We start from the raw sequence: 18,887 nt of genomic DNA, 5'->3' as shown, positions 1-18,887 counted from the left end.
CTGACACAACTGCCGGGAATGACTAAAACATTTGGGTTGATGAAATAATCCTCCACTCTGGTTTTTCATATTTATACCATCATATCCCCCCAACTCTAATGACAGCATATTGTGGATGTATTTTTAATGTAAAAACACATCAAGGGTTGAGGCGGTGGTGATGCTGATGGACAGGAGGAGGGAGGAGGTGCGCAATGATGAGTGTGAAGAGCAGACAAGGAATATGCTACATTAATATTCAGTAATTCAGTTAATGAATAAATATCACCATTAAACTTCCCTACTTGATTACTTACGTTAAGAAAATAATTGTATGTATTGCACGTTTTCTGAAATGTTAAATAATCAAATTAGGCATTATTTTATAAATTATGTGCAAATATTAATAAATGTGGACATTGAGCAAAGCCATGTTCAAAATCCTTGTTTCATTTTATTGACACATATGTGTCAAAAGTTCATCACTCCAAAAGTCTGAAAGACTTTGTCAACAGCCACATAATAAAACATCAAAGTTTTCATGTTTTTAGAAATAACATGTAATACCAATAATACTATGAATTATATATAAACAAATCTGATTCTGTAAAAACCTTCAGAATATAGTTAGGAATGAAAAGGGAACGTTTTGTGTCTGTAAGTGCAACTGAAATTGAGATTTCTGGCTCAGAGTGTGAGAAAAAAAAATCTAATTTTATTGTAAAATTCAAAACATTTTGCAAAAGACCACAGGGGAATAGTTGAGGGGAAAAACAAATAGATATCACCATAAAACTTCCCAAGTTGATTACTTGCATTATGACAAATATTTTTGTGTTACAAGTTTCCTGAAATGTTATGTTAAAATATGCAGATGAGAAATTTAATGCCAACTTTGCTGAATTTAGGAGAAATCTACAGACGCAAATAGAGGAAGTGTAGTAAATCAAACAACTGAATGTATTTTTCTTTTCTTGTTTTTTTCACTTGTCTGACATGTTAAAAGCACACACACATACATCCATAAAGCCTGACCTGGAGGAGCTTTGTAATGTTTTAATTTCACCACAGAGAAACCACTGAAACACCTCCTGTGTTGGAGAGGTTAGAAATCACGGACTCATAAACCAAATGATATTAAAACAGATTTTTCTTTTCATTTATTGGCACAAGAACAAGGTGTGTGAGCTTCTGCAGTTGATATGTGTTGCAGCGTTTGTCGTTTGTTCTCAACAATGTCTTCCAACATGTTGCACACTGAGTGTTCCAACGTTAAAAACAATGCTGCCAACTCTCTTGGCCGTGCAAAAAAGTCAGATGACATCACACACTAGTTTGTAATTCAGTATGTTTCCAACGATAAACCGCAATGATCAGAGTTATTTGTATAGGAAGAGCAAAGGATCAGCATGAATGATACCAATTAGTCTCCCAGAAGCTTTAACGGCCAAAATATTAAAATTCTCCCTCATGATCCAAACAAAGTATCTACTGTTTGCTTTTGAGTCTTTATGTTGCCAAGGACTGTGTGAAATCCACTGACAGTCTTTTTATTTGGCAACAGTATCTGAAACTTAATGAGGAAAATAATGCATGGGAGAGAACTGCAGAAAGAAGATGTCTAAAGGTTGTTACATGCATTATATAAGTATAGAAATATTTCTCTAAATCTAAGAAGTCTACCAGGGTAGTAACATATAAAGTGGAATCCATAAATATTTTGGCCATTTTGTTAATTTAATTAGTATTAGCCAGAGGTGTGGACTCGAGTCACATGACTTGGACTCGAGTGTGACTCGAGTCATGAATTGGATGACTTTAGACTCGACTTGACAAAATGTAAAGAGACTTGCAACTCGACTTGGACTTTAACGTCAATGACTCGTGACTTCACTTGGACTTGAGGCTTTTGACTTGAGAAGACTACTTTCCCCCATACACAAAGATTAAAAAAATATATGTTATTAAGGCTCTGTATCTTTCGTTGTGTGTGAGCTGCTGTGGAACTAGTTAAATGCAATATGGCATCATTGGTATGGAAGTATGAAGTTAGCACTTTTGAACAAATAATTACAGTTGCACTTGTTTTTTCAGATGTATTTAAAATTAAGAATATTCTTTGAAAATATGAGTTAAATGTTACAAATGACTGGTTAATAGTACAATTGCAATGTACAAAGTGCAATGCCAGCACAATTTGTTCTGCCATTTCAACTGCACTTGTTTTAATAAATAAAAACAGATTTTAAAAGCATACATGATGTGTGTAAATATATTATTACCCTGTGGTTAAAAGGACTCGAAAGGACTCAAAACTCAAACTGCTGGACTTGGGACTTGACTTGATACTTGTCAGCCTTGACTTCGGACATGACTCGGGACTTGAGGGCAAAGACTTGAGACTTACTTGGGACTTGCAAAACAATGACTTGGTCCCACCTCTGGTATTAGCCAGCCCAGTAACCAGAAAAGAATGTTGGCATTGTGTTGTTCTGCAAACCTCACATACATTGATTTGAAATGTTTTGACAACTGTTTGACACAGTGTCATGAGCGTCACAGTCCACAGAAGGTTTGGATGGTTGGATGGGTCCAACATACACTGGACTTTCATTCAGTGTTTGTGTCCTGCATGGAACCAAAAGTTATTTTAAAGTTAATTTTGTTAAGCAATTAACTTGTAAATTAACTTCTGTAAGTTCACATCCAATGCTGCTATTTTATGTAGCTTTATACTTCTACTCCACTATAGGCAAATATTGTACTTTTTACTCCACTGCATTTAGCTGACAGCTTCAGTTACTTTTCAGGTTCATTTTAACAAATGAGCCCTATCTTCATAAATGCATCAATACAAATAATGGAATAATATATTTGGAGTATATATAACAATATTTTAAATACATTTTGATTGCAGTTCTTTTCACCTAAGTAAGGGTTCTGAATATTTTTACCTATGTAAATGCATCCAGTATTTGTTGTGGGGAATATGGTGCCAAAACATAACCATGTAGTTTTTGTTTGAATTCACAATATTAACCACATCTGAAACTGCGACCCAGTGTATCAGTGTTCATCTTTTTTTTTCTTCACAAAGCTTTATTAGCACCACAGGAGGGAATGTATCTATGGTTTGCAGACATGTACAATGCATCTATTCCAGCTGTAACTTTATCCACAACCTGTTATCCACACAAACACAAATAAAAATAAATCAAACTTAAATTTCCTTTCATGTCCAAAACCCCACTGATGAACAGGCCAACAACCACTTTAACCAACAGAGTTCCTGCTGGTTTTTCTGTCTTCGTTCTGAAGAACAGAGCTGTAGCAGCACAGTCTCCTTCACCTATTCCTCCCCATACAGTGCTGCTTCTGAAACACAGACAACAAACATGCAGGAGGAAACCACTTTGTGCTCTCCGTGAACCAGCTGGGATCCCCTGCTGATTTAAAACAGCTTGGGTTTTTTATCAATAAAGGTGCACCGCACATCAGAGAGCGCGTCAACCTCTCTCAAGTTTTATTCACTTTGCAGCAACTCTCAGAGCTTCAACAATATTGAAAGAGTTTTCACTTTCTCCTCTCTTATTCCTTGTTGCTGGCAGCTCTCACAAACAGCCAAAAAAAAAGGCAGCCACTGTTTCTCTCTACCGCTCCCTTTCAAGGAGAGAGGCAAGCTTTCAATGAATCACCCCCCTGCTCCCGCCGTGTTCTGAACTGTGTCTTCCCTTCGTCAAGCAGCGTGAGTGATGGAAGTGACAGAGAAGACACCTGCCCTGAACCACTGCTGACAGAGAGGGAGAAAAAGAAGGAGAGAAGTGGAGGGAGGGAGGCGCACTGCCTGATGGGAGAAACACACAACGAGGCAACAAACTTGCAGAGACTATCACTTATAGTGACAGGCCAGGAGGTGCCGTGCTATTAGCAGGCCGTAGGGTAGGCCCTGAGCACGGCCCGTCCTACCTACGATGGATGGGCCTCTCTCTCGGGACTAAATTAATACTGGGAGTCGAGTGAATTGCTTTTGGAACAATGTCCTCCTAAGGAGCTAATCAGACAGGAGTTATCTAGAAGTGCCTGTAGGCTGGCTGGCGTGGCTTCAGCTCTGTGGCTGCCTGGCAGAAGGCAGGTGCACCACGCCGACTCACAGCAGTTCATTCCCGAGCAGGACACAGTGGTGGTGTTATTCATTAGGCTCTGCTGATGATCAATCCCAGGAGTTTCCAAGGAGAGACTTTCCCTGAAAGCACTAATAGTAAAGAAAATGTGGGAGGTTTGTTTGAAGTCTACTGAATTCATTTGCACAATAGTAACCTTTTAAGCATACAGCAATTGATTATTCAGGAGATCGAGCTGTAGAAACAACATTGTCACCTTATAAAGTTGATATGGTGAATGTGTTGGCGAGCAGAGGAACATCAGCATTCATTCATTCGTTCCAGTACAACAGTAATTCTCCCTTTAGCTCGTTTTGCTCTCCACAGACTGCTGAAGAAAATATGTGGCTGTTTAGCAGCTAAATGCTCCACTATGTTCACCAGCTAGTCTCTAACTTTGTTTGCTTTCCATTTCGTGCTGAGCAGGTTGTGAACAGTGTGTTTATCAGAGCTGTTTGGGGCTAAAAGCAGCCTGTTATGGTGTTGGTGAGAGTGATGGGAGTGAACCCGACTGCCTAGTAGCCAGAACAAATTCAACGGGGAGGCGTTTAGTTTTCAGAGGGGGTCCAAACTTTAAACATGGTTACAAATGTGGTTTAAGTGCCAATACCACGACATACCGAAAAAGCAAGACTGCTGATAATGCACCAGTATTAGGATTGTGATAACAACCCATGTATTCATACAAACTTGCTAGAAGATTAAAAAAAAAAGTGTAACTGATGCTGGAAATGTCTTTCCTATGTTAGAACAACTACATGTGTCCATATATAGGCGGGAGATGTTTGATGGTGCACCAAGGGAACTCCAACTGTGCTACACACTCAACCTGCAGACACACAGCATGTGGTGTCATCTGCCCTTGTACAGGTACTTGAAGAGACTGAAGAGAACCAACCACAAAGAGCTGGTAAAGTCAGAGGGATATTGGTTCTGCTTGATGCATTTTTTGTTGAATGGCTTGTCTTAAATCATTCAAATTTTTGTCAAATATGCTCCAGTCTTAAAAAGTTGATCATGCGGGCCAATGCTTATGAGTCAAATATTAAAAATTAACTTCATCGTACTAGATAGACTACAAAAAATTGGACTCAACATGACGACTTCATGCTGCACTGTTCATTAATATAATCCTTTTTTCTGACACGTATATTAGACAAAACTATTTAATTTACTATCTCTTTAGTTTTTCGTAACTGACGTTTATATAGCTTGGTTTGTTTAAAAGTGTAGCAGCTACACTGGACTCACCGCCAGAAGAGCTGCAAGGGGCACAAACAGACAGTGCTCAGTGAAGGCGTTACTCAATACTGAAAATAAATGTACTCTCACTTCCATGATCAGCTGAAGTTGTGCTCCACTGACGGTAACATCCGGTCAGCTGTGAGTCTCCAGCTGCAGGGCTAATGTTCGCTTGTCCTTTGTTCACGATTTCTTCCCACAAGTTTCCTCCAATTCCAAGCAACGTGTACTTTTATTTTGGTCGGTTAAATTTTTCTAAGTCACTTAGTTATATGTCCATGGTCACCAACCATACTTTACTGTTTTACTGAGGCTACTTTCCAAACTTCTGCGTGCAGCATGCTTAACCTTTGACCTCACAGGTCATCCTTATTCTCAGTTAACAGAATCAGAATAGTTTTTTTTTTATTGCCAAGTGGGTTTTCACTTACAAAGTATTTGCTGTGGTGTGTTGGTAACAAAGAAATAAAAAATAGATATACATTAAGGCAAGTACTTCAGCAGCTTAAACTGAACCGCAGCAGTGATGTGTAGGACTGTCTTCTTCTAAAATTCCACAATTTAAAAAAGCCCCAAAACAGTTTTATCTGATCCCAGACACAAATTCACATCTCACAATTTTTTTCTGAGGAAATTTTGTCAGATGGAGGACTGCAACATGGCATAGGTGTACATGTTTATATGTTATATAAAAATATTCATTAGTGCAGCTTCAATTACGGATTTATTCATAATTATTAATTGAAGAAAAAAAATAGCATGTGGCATGTTTGGACTAAAAGCTTATTATATACTCACTGATCAGTGAACAGTAAAACCGATTCCTATTCAAACAAAGACACAGAAACCAGAGAAAACTGACTTTTAAATCTTGGATTTATACTTCCAGACAAACCAACGAAGATCCAAACTATCTTGTGGTTGACAGTGCTTTGCTCGTCGTCTTCACAGTGGAGTAATGCTCCATATCAGAGGTACAAACTGACAGGATGAGGTCAGAGCTGAAACAGAGGGGAAAGCAACACTGAGACACACACACACACACACACACAGTGAACCATAATGATGTGTGAGAGAATAAACTCTTTGGTTGCATGCACAATGGAAACCCAGTGTTACTTATGGCCACTTAACACAAAGTGTTGGTGAAAGAAAGCGATGTCTGTGGGGCTCTGGCTCCTCAGCCTGCATCAGGCCGACCCGGGAGACAGCGGTGCCTCTGGCGAGCCCCAGCCTCGGCTCTCTCTTACCCTCTGGAGGACAGCAAGCACATTCAGACTGTGATTCACTGCACAAAACAGATATATCATAGGTTAACAGGGCCATAACACCATATCCAACAGAAAAAGAGATGTTGGTGCTGGCCTTTGTGTGTAAATAATGCAGATAAATGCGACTTATAGGAAGTCATACTGTGTTGGATCAACCTCTGGTACGTAACATCAATATTTAGCTTGTGATGAGGAAGCAATCAGATATTTCACTTCAGTAAATACTCCATTACAATTACAAATCTTGCATTTAAACACAAGTAAAGTGTTACTGGTATGTTTTTTATGTTCTTATATCAATGCATAATAGCATTACTGTAGCTCGCTGACATTTAGCGAGTTTACTCCAATATTGATATGTTGTTGTTTAGAAAATAAGAATAAATTAAGTTCTACTACAAAATGTTTTCTAAGTCTTATCTTTACTTTTTACTCTTGAACGTCTAAAGGGACCCCCGCCTAGACGCAACTTTTTTTTATGGGGCCAAAAAACGAAAAACATAGAAATCATGCATATTATTTTTAACAATTTATTATATTTTATAATCATAGCTATATTGTTTGATTGATATACTTACGTCGGGGTTTTAGGTCTCCACACTGCCAACAGTTGTGGCCACAGGCATTGTGTAGTCTGTACGTCCATCCATCTGTAAGTCCATCCCATTCTTGTAAATGCCTGCAGGGAATTTCTTCAAATTTAGCACAAACGTTCACATGGACTGAAGGCTGAACTCTTTAGGTTTTGGAGGTTTAAGGTCAATTTGACTGTGACCTCACAAAACATATTTTTGGCCATAACTCAATAATTCATACACTAAACATAATAACATTTCACACAAATGTCAAATACTATAAAATTATTAAGTGATGATATTTTATATTCAAATTTTCAAAGGTCAACTTTAGGCACATAACCACAGGGCAATAATATATAGTTTTCCTGTTAAATCTAAATCCAAAAAGTAACCAAGCTGTCAGAAGAATATAGTGGAGATGTAGTGCATGTAAAGGATCAGTATGTAAGATTTAGAGGACTTTAGTTTCATTAGTGTATTATCACCTGAAACTAAGAATTCTTGTGTTTTTGTTGAATGAGTCCTTCCTCTTCTGCTGAGCCCTGCACCGCTATGTTTCTACAGTAGCCCAGAATGGACAAACCACTGGCTCCAGAGAGGGCCTTTCATGTTTTTACATTACCTGAAGGCCACTGTAGGTTCTCCTCCATGCTTGGAAAGGGAGGGGTTGGGTCTATTCTCTTGGTTGCAATTTGCAACCTCACCACTAGATGCCACTAAATCCTACACACTGGTCCTTTAAGGCATAAAGTAGCACTAAATGGAAATACTCAACTTTTATCATTTTAGCAGCAGACACTGCCTAAATTTATCAACCATAACACTTTATATTTCATAATTAAGTAGGAATGAAAGTCCATAAGTGGGATTAGTCACATCAATTAAAGCTCTTGTTTTTGCCCAATAAAAGCATCACAACTATTTGAACAAAAGTCTATTATCCCTCCATATGGTATGAGTTTAGAGATTATTTTACCACCCATTGTTCTGTTTACTGTAAAAGAAGTAAAACTCAAAGGACATGATGACACGCAAAACTGCGTCATTCTTTGTGTGGCTGTAACAAAAAATGAGACACCGTATGAAAACTGGATTTTGGGTGGGATTGCATGTTGTGACCATAAAATGTCATCAGCCAGCAGCCTCAGTCCCTATCAGGCAGTCTGCTGCACAGAGCACTCTCCTCTAGCCTTGGGCGCTGGCCACACTAGCTGGCACCCTTCCCCCCGTCGCCTCTCTTCCTCTCTCTCTCTCTCTTCCTCTGTCTGTCTCTCTTTCTCTCTGTCTCTCTTTTACCAGGGTGCAGTGACCCACCCATCCCTCCCTTCCCTGTCACCCTGAGGCACTCAGCTTCCACAGTGTCAGTGCAGAGGCCTCAGTGTTGACAAAGCAGCAGGCCTTCAGAAGACACATCAAACCCTGTCCCTCCTCTGTGCTGTTAGGGAGCTCAGTGCACAACAAAAGGACAGGGACTCCAGTTTCAGTCCAGGCCATTACGAGTCTCAACAACATGGCTACAGACAGAAAAAGGCCTTTTAGGATGCGGCACGTATCACGAGTTACAAACACAAGCCGGATCGGCTTAAACCGTTCAAGACCAGATCCGTGTGGTTTTTTTTTTCTGACTGTTGTGATGACAGTGTTGTGATGGATGATTGTAAATATAAAGCATAAGTCAAGGCTGCGGGTTGATGCCATCATGACACATGCACTCTAATGAGGACTGTGGGTGCTCCGCAGTGCCAGGGACTCCCCTCAAGGCACGTTGAGCAGGGGGAATGGTATGTGATGCATACCAGATGTGATTGGAGACATCACACTGTTCACGTTGTTACTGCTAACCAAATAGTCGCAGCAACAAAAGCAAAAGACCATTTTTCCCCTCTGTTCACACATTCAAAGCATGATGCTGGATATGTGTAAGACTGGTTGGAGCCAGAAGCACAATAACACATTTCAGAGGATTTTCTGAAAGAATTTCAGACTGAGAATAAGCGCCTGGTTAGGAGAGTTTGGTGAAGGATATGACAATAGACACAGAACAACACCCCGGTGTCACCTCTGATTCCATGAAGACACACAAAAAATGTGTAGTCAATATATTCTTTACATTCACATGTCATAATTTAACCCTTTGTGCACAAACAGAATTTTGGTGACAGTCATCTTCCAAACATGAGAAAGGCCTCTTCAGCGTCTTCACAGGTACAGCGGTTACTTACAGCCTGGATATATTCTGTGATTAGAGTCTCAGACCACATGATGGCAGCAAAAGAGATTCTTTAGCCAAATTTCAATGACTGCTCCAGATTTAGATGCTCTGTAAGGCCATAAAAGTGATAAAATGATTGGATGTATTAAGGTTACTCTGATCTTGAGACAGAAATTCCATCTAGTTTGAGCTGAAAAATTAACAAAATCCATTTCAGTCAAATTGGGCCATCAGCACTTCAATTAATAGTTACACTGTCACTCAGTCACGCTTTAATTTAGCCTCGCACCCATGTGCAGAATATATCTGAGGGCACTGGTCCCCAATTTATGGGCTGAGATTTCCCCCAAGGAGTTGAATGTTCATCTGAGGGGATATGAGACGGGAGAAAAGAAGAACACTTTGGTGTTTCTACAGATGTTTCTTAACCCATATGTCCAAAATTTTAGACTGATCTGATAAAAGGAAAAGAAAAAATGCTAGTTTATTGCGAAAACAAAGACTACATTTGGTTAAAAAAAAAGAAAAAGAGAAAAAAAAGAACTTACTTTTCAGCCAAACAGTCTGACCAATTTTGAACATTTCTTCATATTCATGCTCAAACAAGCCCAGAGAACCCTCCCAGCAAAAGGAGTTAAAATTTTCAGTTGCAGGCACAAACTGGCTAATCTTGTTTTTCGTATGAAATACTGAATATTTTACCCCCTCAGTCCTAGGCTTTATTAGGAGAAGGTGTGTTGTTTTTTTATTGAACCACTCATAACTTGTAGACAAACTTATCTATATAGTTTCTACATCTATATAGAGATAGTTGACTTTAGCAAACCTAAATGTTCCTAAAGTATCAAAAGCTAAATATTCAAATGCCTCTGTCTGTGTTTTATTAGTCTATGTCATGTAACTGGACTGCATAAGCAGCAATTTACTGTTTTAGTTTGAAATAGAGCTAATTTCAATTTTTCTACACAATAGGAGGCATCTATACAAATTCTTCATGTTTTAAAAGCTCAAGTAGATGTCAAATCATGCATTGAATGAAAAACTATTTCCCTAATTTCCTTCGTATAAGTTAGAAGTATAAAGTAGCAGTAAATATTAAGTACATACTCAGTAATACTAAGCACAGACTAAGTCAATTTGTACTTGAGTGTACTTAGTTACTTTCCACTACTGCATACCGGTATGCACACTGTGACTGTCTGCTGACTTTCTAAAGGGGTAAAAGTGTAGCGTGTGAGGAGTTAATATGTACTAAACGTCTCCACCAATCACATGCTGATCTGAGTGAATCAGAGAGATAACTTGACAGCATCAGGGTCATTGTAGTTTTACCTATAAAAGTGAGAATTGACTCATAACAGCAACTCTCAGAAGTACACAGAAAGTACACACTCTCTTCGTGCTCAGCTTTTTCGGGAACTTAATTGCTGGCATTAAGCACTTGAGGGAATTCTGCGCTGTGCTTGTTAGGTGTTTGTGTGCAACACAACCCCACACGTTCTATTAATAAACTGACACCCTCTTACCCTCTCTCTCTCTCCCTATCTCTATCTCTCTCTCTCTCTCCCTCTCTCTCTCTCTCTCTATCTCTCTCTCCCTCTCTCTCTGAAATAACGAACAATAAGTGTCGCTGCTGCACCTCAGACACACACCAACATCAAGCAGAATGTCAAATGGCTGGAAGAATGGAGCGATTGACAGCAGCCGGGCTCCACGAGGCATGCAGATTACTAAAAGCAAGTTCTGAATGTTCTTTTCAAACTTTCTCCACATGCCAGAGGGGAAAGCAGGAGTGTTGATCTGATGTGAAATGCTTGAAAGAGATTCTTGCAAATGCCCGCATTTAGAAGGGTGGATGTGACTGTAGTGTGTCTATTGTTTTCACCCCGGTTCATGAGTACAGTGTGCAGGTGACCTGGGTTACATGCATCATAAGATGAGGTTCACTGGCCAGATGCACTTAAAGGAACAGGAACAAAATTAAAATGACATGTTCCTCCAATTACCTGTAATTCTTTTTATTAGTTGCAAAGTTGGAGTTATCGGCAGTAGAGATGTCGGCCTTTTCTTGGATATAATAAAGCTAGATGGCACTTCCCTTTGTGGTCCTTGAAGCTGCAAAAACAAAAAAATATGAAAAAATTCTTCAGCGATGACCCCTAGCAGAAGTCATGACCCGGTTACTCAAGATAATCCACGGACATGTTGTGGAACTATTTTCTTTCTTGTATTGTTCCTATATTAAATGTTTGGGTGGACTGTCCCTTTAAGACTTAAATGGAAATCATTTGAAGTGGAGTTTAAGAAAACATATGAATATGATTATGAAAAGGATAATGAATGGGTTTCACAGAATGACGTATTAAGTTATGCTGGTGTACATATTTAGTGACCACAAACATTTTAATGTTTGCCATGTTGAGCTGCTAAAAGGCTAACAAATATAGCTATGTTTCTAAGGACATCAACTTAACCTTTAACCCTAGACATAATAGTCTTCTACTAATCTCTATAAATGTACATAGGAGCAGCCATTCACAGTGATCATTCAGTATGATGGTTTATGCACAGTGTTGCTGCTAACCAGCAGATGGTACTATGTCCCAGCTTCCTGTGATCCAGCTGTTATTATGTTTACACATAGAAGAAAGAAGAATGTATTGATTCCTCAGTGTGAGACCTTGAACCTCTATTTCCCAAAAGACACACACACAAAAGCACACACTTAGTTCAACAAATCACTGCTTTTAAATCTCATGAAGTGTTCAATAATGTTTATAATGAATTAATGAATGTGGTGAATATGTTTTATTAAGAGATTTCTTCACAATCTGTCAAAGTGAATGTAAACAACGTCCTCTGGTGAAAGGTCGAAGCTATGATTGTAGAGAAAGACACAGTATTGTACTGTCTCTGCTCCATTAATAGCACCTGCCTTTGAACCTACAGGCAGAGTTAATATTCTTATAGGGTCATGCATTAATTCACCTCATTAACATATGATGTCTGAAGGAGTCTTTGACTGATTTTCACTTTCATGTGTGCGGTTATTCTCTCTAATTGTAGCTTAAATGTGTTAACTGAAAATCGACATCGCTTTGACTTTTAGAGAATGACAAACATTTGAAATTGTGGCTAAATTGAGTGGAACAATCCTTTAACCAAAACTAGAACAGAGCTGTTATCTCTATCTGTGCGTGCATCAGGGAGACCAAACATCAATAATCTCATTACTTGGGTCAAATATTACAATCAGATCTGCATTTTCTGTCCCTGGAAACTAAAAGTGACGTGTTTTGGAGACGCGTTTTTGCGCAGTGATAGAGATTTGAGTGTCCTTTCACCTGGTGATGCTGGTCAGAGGGGCAAATGTTTGGATCTGTTGTGAAATCTCAAAGCCGCATGCAAATCCTCAAAATGACCTACTTCTTCCCTTCGACATAGACACTCCGCTAAAATCCATAAATTAAGGAAATTAACTGATGGGGCCCGGGGCCACTTTGTAAGCTATTTAAATCTTTAAATTTACAACATCCCTGCATACTTCATGTAATTGAACTAACTCCGGGCTTGTTTCCTTTAATGAGAAAAAAAATCCAGTTTCCCCTCTAGTTCGTACCTCTGGAAACAACAAATCTGTGCCAGAGGGGGAGATGGGATCGCTGTGAGGCGTGCTGCTGAGGCCTGTCTAATTACGGAGACTTGGCTTCAAGGAGAGACGCATTCTCCCACTCCCACAAGTCCTGCTGTCACATCACCAGCACAACTAGTTTATTTCCTCTTTAAATACTTTTTATTCTGACATTTTGCAGGAAAGAGCTGTGGGAAGATACTGTAAATTATCTTATTATGGTGATACCAGATCCCATTAAAAGGGACTATTTACTATTCAACAGGATCACTTAAAATGTTTTTATTATTATTATTATTATTTTATATATATAAACAATAAAAAAGGTTCACAAAAAGTCAAACTATTTTTTTCTGTGGACCGATAATACGTTTCTACACTGGTTGGCGCCAAATATCAAGAAACGACTATTTCACCTCTCTCAGGATGCTGGTACAGAGTAATTACTGGGCTCAATGTTGCATCAATTATTCACAGTTATTTACCCGCAAATAAACAAACATGCAAATAAATAAATAATCGTGTTCTTGGTTTGAGCACCTGCTTGAGTCTATCTTCTTCCTCTTCACTCGGTGCAAAACTGGCGCGCCACTTTAGCGCTTCATCACCTTCATTGTGTCTTTATATGTTGGGCAAAAAATAACAATAATCATCCAGAATCTTATTTTCCCAAAAAAAAAAAAAAAAAAAAAAAAAAAGTCTGCAGGCTGCCTGCTTTCATCGGAGAGTGAAGAGAGGGGGGTGTTCTGGGGCAGATATCTCCATCTAAGCCCTGCGCTATAATTGAAATGGCGCATTTGGCTGCAGGCAGGTTGTGAGGGCGCTTTCTGCAGCAGCATGCATGCATGTCCATAGACGTCATTTGATTTTAATGGCCTGCAGGAAATTTGGCGTTACAACTCCAGACATTAAGGCAAGAGAGAGAGGGAGAGAGAGAGGGGGAAAAAGAGAGAGCGGGGACACGGGGAAAATCACCGCATGAAAGATATTGGTTCAAGGATATCTCTTCATTTTCAACATATTTTTCTACTGGGACTTTATCAACAAGTTACTGCGCCTTTATTGCATGTTGTCTGAGTGAAGGATTATGGCAGCTCGCCTGGCTTTAAACTTTACATTCAGGCTGGAGATGGGGATGTATGCCTACTAGCTGGAAGTGCCTGGGGAACTATTACATCAGACGAAATGACAATGATTAAAATCTGCTTTTTGCTGCTCTAAATCTATTGAGCGACAGTTGCCTGTTAGGTTTCTACCCCCCCTCTAAATCACAACTTCACACCGTTAAGGGGAACGGTCTACTTTAGCCGGGGAAAAAATTAGATAAGTTATTATATCTGTGCAGTCATAATTTGTGGAATAGGGGGGTATCACGTTTTCTTCCTTGAGAAAATTGCCTGGGCGAGAGAGTGGAGTTGAGCTAATTGTAGCCTAATCCCTGGCCCAGAGGCGCTCGGGCTGCCCGGAGCAAGAATTTTCTTTTTTAGCTCTGCTCTGTTATTTAGAGACGGATTATTGGCTTTCTTCTTCTCATAACAAACCACAGGGGCAGTTTCATTTGGGCAACACAAAAAAAGCAGACAACAAGCAGAAATACGAAGCAAGGATTCCAACAAGAGCGCACATTTTTTACGCGTATCCAAATAAGAGCTGAGAAGGGGAAGGAGATCATCTCATCTATGTACAAGGTAAGGACGCTTCCTGTGCGCTTTGGTACAAAGAAGCTTGGTGAGGACAGGTCGAGCAGCCTTTTGCAATAGAGCCTTTAAAGCCACAGAGACTCTGTGCGAGCAGTCCATCCCGACCACAGCCGGTAGTGTGTGTTTAAAAGCAGTTTTGTGCGGGATACACAGCAAAAACACTTCTTCCGTGCGGCAGTTTAGCTTCGTGCTGGAGCTGGATGGTGGCGGTGTAGTTGTACCACAAAACTCGGGGAGAAAATATTTGAATTTTTTGGGGTGGTTACGCGGACAGCAGCTGGGACTGACCGCCGGCACGGATTTCCTCTGGATTCCCTACAATGTTTGAAACGGTAGGGTGAAAATCTTTTTATCAGAGAATGTGATGTTTTTACGCACGGTGCATGATCAGTGTGCAGTTTTCAGAGTAAAGATCCTTCCAGAGGAACACGGATACGGTTTGACCAACACACATTTCTGCTTCTTTAACACGTGTGGGCTTTTATCAAGCGCCCGATGAATCACACGTGTCGGGATTATGCTTTTAATTGTAGAGCAGGAATAAGACGCCATGTTGAGCATTTGGGAGAATTAAAGGCAGAGGCACAGACTTACTGTGCTCGTGTGTGGAGTGGGGATGTTGTGTCCGATTGTTCCCTATTCAAACGTTTCCGTGTCCGTGTTATATTATTTTGATTTTTAATCACAGTGGATCATTTAATCATGTGGATGTCATGAGGGGGGATAGGTTTGAACAGGGTCAGAGGAAGGAGGCAGTAGCTCTGAAGGGGAAAGTTGGTGCCTTTACAGCTGCTGTGGTTTGATGGAGGAATTTGTCATATATATAGTGTGTGTGTGTGTGTGTGTGTGTAAAAGAGAGGGAGAGAGTGAAGGGGGTGGAGAGATAGTGATTAAGAGAGACATAATTTTGAAATGAAATGATTGATAGGAAAGAGTGAGGATATTTATGGGTCAATTTATTTCCATGTGTTCATGTGTGTTTTAATTGTATTGGTTAATTGATGGTTGTTAGAGAGAGAGAGAGAGAGAGAGAGAGAGAGAGAGAGAGCAGTGGGACAGCCCGGTACCTCAAACTTCTTAAGTCTTTCCAAGTTTTTTTTTCTCTTCCTGTTCCTGGGATTTGAAATGTAATCCCGTCCTCCTGTAATCGTATTAAAGGAACACGATACTGCTGTAACACAGCAACACCCTGAGAAAAAAAGAAGAAGAAAAAGTCTCATTTAGTGCCCACGGCGGGTCTCTCAGAGCCCAGAGGGCAGGTCTGGCCTTTCACAGCGGCCTTCAGTCTACCAGTCCTGACAGTAAAATAGCCCATATGTGCAACAGCTAACTGATCAATGTGCGGATTTGCCGCAGGGTGAAATGATATTATCTCAATCTGTTTATAGAGTTGCACTGTGGAGCTCCGAGTATTATTTAAACTTTTAAAATTGCGTCAGGAAAAATGTCTGCATTTCAAGCAAAGCCTGCAGGGGAACAGATGAGTAATGATAAGACGAGCAAACTGTGACCTTTGTTCGTTAGGAAAAACACAAATATAAGAGCTGATTTAGTTTTAGAGCTGCATATAATAATCTTTATTTTTACACTCTGCAAGGGTCACATTAAAATGTGGCCACTCTGAGGTTAGGTGCTTTACCTGCAGCTGTTGGCAAACAAATTACGCTCCGGTAAAGTTGGACATAAACGCCTCCTTTGCTTTACCACAATCAAAACAAGTGAATTAAAAATAGATTTTGGCTCAAACATTTTAGCAGTCAATCAAACTGAGATGGTGACCTCAGAGTGCACCAGGCTGCTCTCAAGTCAGCTCTCCCAAATCTGCGCCTCCGCAGTCCCGCAACCTATCGAGCTGGCCTGTGGATGGTGAGGCTTCTTATTAGATTCAGACACTGAGTCAGCGCACATATAGAGAGGGATACTTCATGCTTTTTGGCCTGTTAGTGTGGGCAGCGGTGATGCGTTTTTACGCACGGTTAGTTACAAAGTTCTGGTAAACCATGGCTAATAACAACACCAGGAACACTGGTTTCTATATGACAAGCCGTCACCTTGATCTGCTTTTGTTTTCAATGTATATGCGTGTGTGTGTGTGTGTGTGTGTGTGTGTGTGTGTGTGTGTGTGTGAGGAGAAAAGCCCCCCTCCCCGCCGTGTTTCATGCTCTCAGATTGGTGCTTGGTGTGTCTGGGCGCATCACGTCTAACACATAAGGCGACCTTTAATTAGAATATTGCAGCAGCAGTTTGTTTTATTCCCCTGGAGGCTGACACCTAGCATTCCTCCCTCTCTCTCTCCCTCTGTCTTTCTATCTGTCCATCTCTCTCTCTCTCTCTCGCTCTCTCTCTCTCTGGTTCTCTAATAAGCATCCTCCTATCCTCGCCTCCGGTGCTGCATGAAAAGATGCAAACATACTTAATTAGAGCGGTGGCAATAATTTCCAGGCTAAATATGCGACCAGACAGACATGGAAGTGATCTGATACCATTCACAGAGGATACTATCTGCTCCCCGGTGTAGGATCTCTGTGTTGTTGTTGTTTTTTCTTTTTTAGCTTGACTTCTACTTCCATGGCTTTTCTGTACACTTGCTTTCAGGAGGGAAGAAGCATGTCACGGCTGTCTCTGACCCGGTCCCCGGTCTCTCCTCTGGCCGCTCAGGGGATCCCTCTGCCGGCTCAGCTGACCAAGTCAAACGCCCCGGTGCATATCGATGTCGGGGGACACATGTACACCAGCAGCCTGGCAACCCTCACCAAGTACCCAGACTCTAGGTAAGACACGTTTATGGGGTTTCTCTCTTTTTTCTCTCTCTCATTTAACGTTATTAAGTGAAAATTGTCATATTGGGGAGTGAGTGGATTTGCATCTAAAATATGTCACCATCATGAATATCTATTTAACAGATTAATTTTGCATTGTTAGTCATTAAATCAATTATTATATAATTGGACTGGTATTTGTCTTAATTAATTGGATTTGTGCTGTTAACAAGTAATTTAGCTGGCTGGCACTGGGACAACTGCACTGCAACTTCTTTCCCATACAATTGCCCTGAGAAGCTGACAGTTTAATATCTTTTCAAACCATGTGGAGACGTTTCTCTTCCCTTCATTATTTCTAAACTCTCATGGCTTTAAAATGATGAATTTGATTGTTTGTTTTTTTTGTTTTCGACGTGATTATTTTAATTGTTTAATAAATGCCTTCGAGGCTTTTATTTTTATCTCCTTTCACACGGTATTTGGGAAGCTGGCAAGTACAGTACAGTTTGTTTCATGTGTTTTCATTCTGATTTGAATGGTGGTGAATTTCTCATTTAAAGCCCCTTTTTTAGTCAGTAGACCAGGGTGCTGTTAAAAAAACTATATGTCTGGGTCCCTGTTATCAAAGCTGATATTTCAGGACTATTTTAGAACCAGCATTCAAATCAAATTCTCTTTATAGTCATTATTTGTGTTCAAACAGGGGTTACTGTCAAAGTGTTCTGATAAAAGTTTAGTGACGTTCCCACAGTAAATTCATTTTTTTATTGTGAAAACATACTCACTATTCCAAATAGCTACGGGAGATATAAATCAGAGGAACTTTAAGTTGTCACCATCTAAAAGAATGACTTTCCTTTCCCTGAGTGTTTGTGTGGAGAGGAAAAGAAAGGAACTCCTGCTCTTTCAGGCATCTGATTCTCTGATAAAGCAAACAAGGCTTTTATTTTTGAAGCACTTCCATTGTAACATTCAGTCCTGATGATTCAGATTGTGTAAGAGCTGTTGGTAATCCACACTCCCACTTTATTCACGCTTTTAGCTCCATCCACAAACAAGGTGACACCACCGGAGGTATCTCTGAGAGGAAACATGAAACAATAACTGATTTTTACTGTATTAATTCCTCTTTTTAAAACTATAGGCCATTTAGGCTGCCTTGTTTTTCCTCTAATACAGTGTCATTCACTGCATTATACAGCCTTCAATTCTGCGTCAGCTGACTGAGTCCCATGTGGGCCAAGGTAAACATTCACCAGGTTGTTAGAAAATCTGACAAATTGGCTACAGGAAATGATCCCAGTAATCCCCTGGTAATAAAGTCTTGATATTCATAGAGGCCACTGACAGGA

At 40.0% G+C, this 18,887-nt stretch overlaps 1 protein-coding gene across 4 annotated transcripts in view; it reads left to right on the top strand.

The window, feature by feature from the left end:
* The first annotated feature begins 14,042 nt into the window (after positions 1-14,042).
* Positions 14,043-18,887, top strand: part of LOC131989911 (BTB/POZ domain-containing protein kctd15) — a 30,930-nt gene continuing 26,085 nt past the window's right edge. Inside the window, exons 1-2 of one of the 4 annotated variants that reach the window (XM_059355289.1) lie at positions 14,043-14,761; positions 17,369-17,544. In XM_059355289.1, the coding sequence (XP_059211272.1) occupies positions 14,753-14,761; positions 17,369-17,544 (185 nt within the window). In that variant the 5' untranslated portion in view covers positions 14,043-14,752. Of the gene's footprint in view, positions 14,762-14,853; positions 15,106-17,237; positions 17,288-17,324; positions 17,545-18,887 lie in introns of those variants that run through there. The other 3 variants (XM_059355280.1, XM_059355301.1, XM_059355273.1) reach the window with 3 other exon arrangements.

Source organism: Centropristis striata, chromosome 2 (assembly GCF_030273125.1).
Source record: "Centropristis striata isolate RG_2023a ecotype Rhode Island chromosome 2, C.striata_1.0, whole genome shotgun sequence".
Taxonomy (NCBI): Eukaryota; Metazoa; Chordata; class Actinopteri; order Perciformes; family Serranidae; genus Centropristis; species Centropristis striata.
This window is presented reverse-complemented; position numbering and strand designations above follow the sequence as displayed.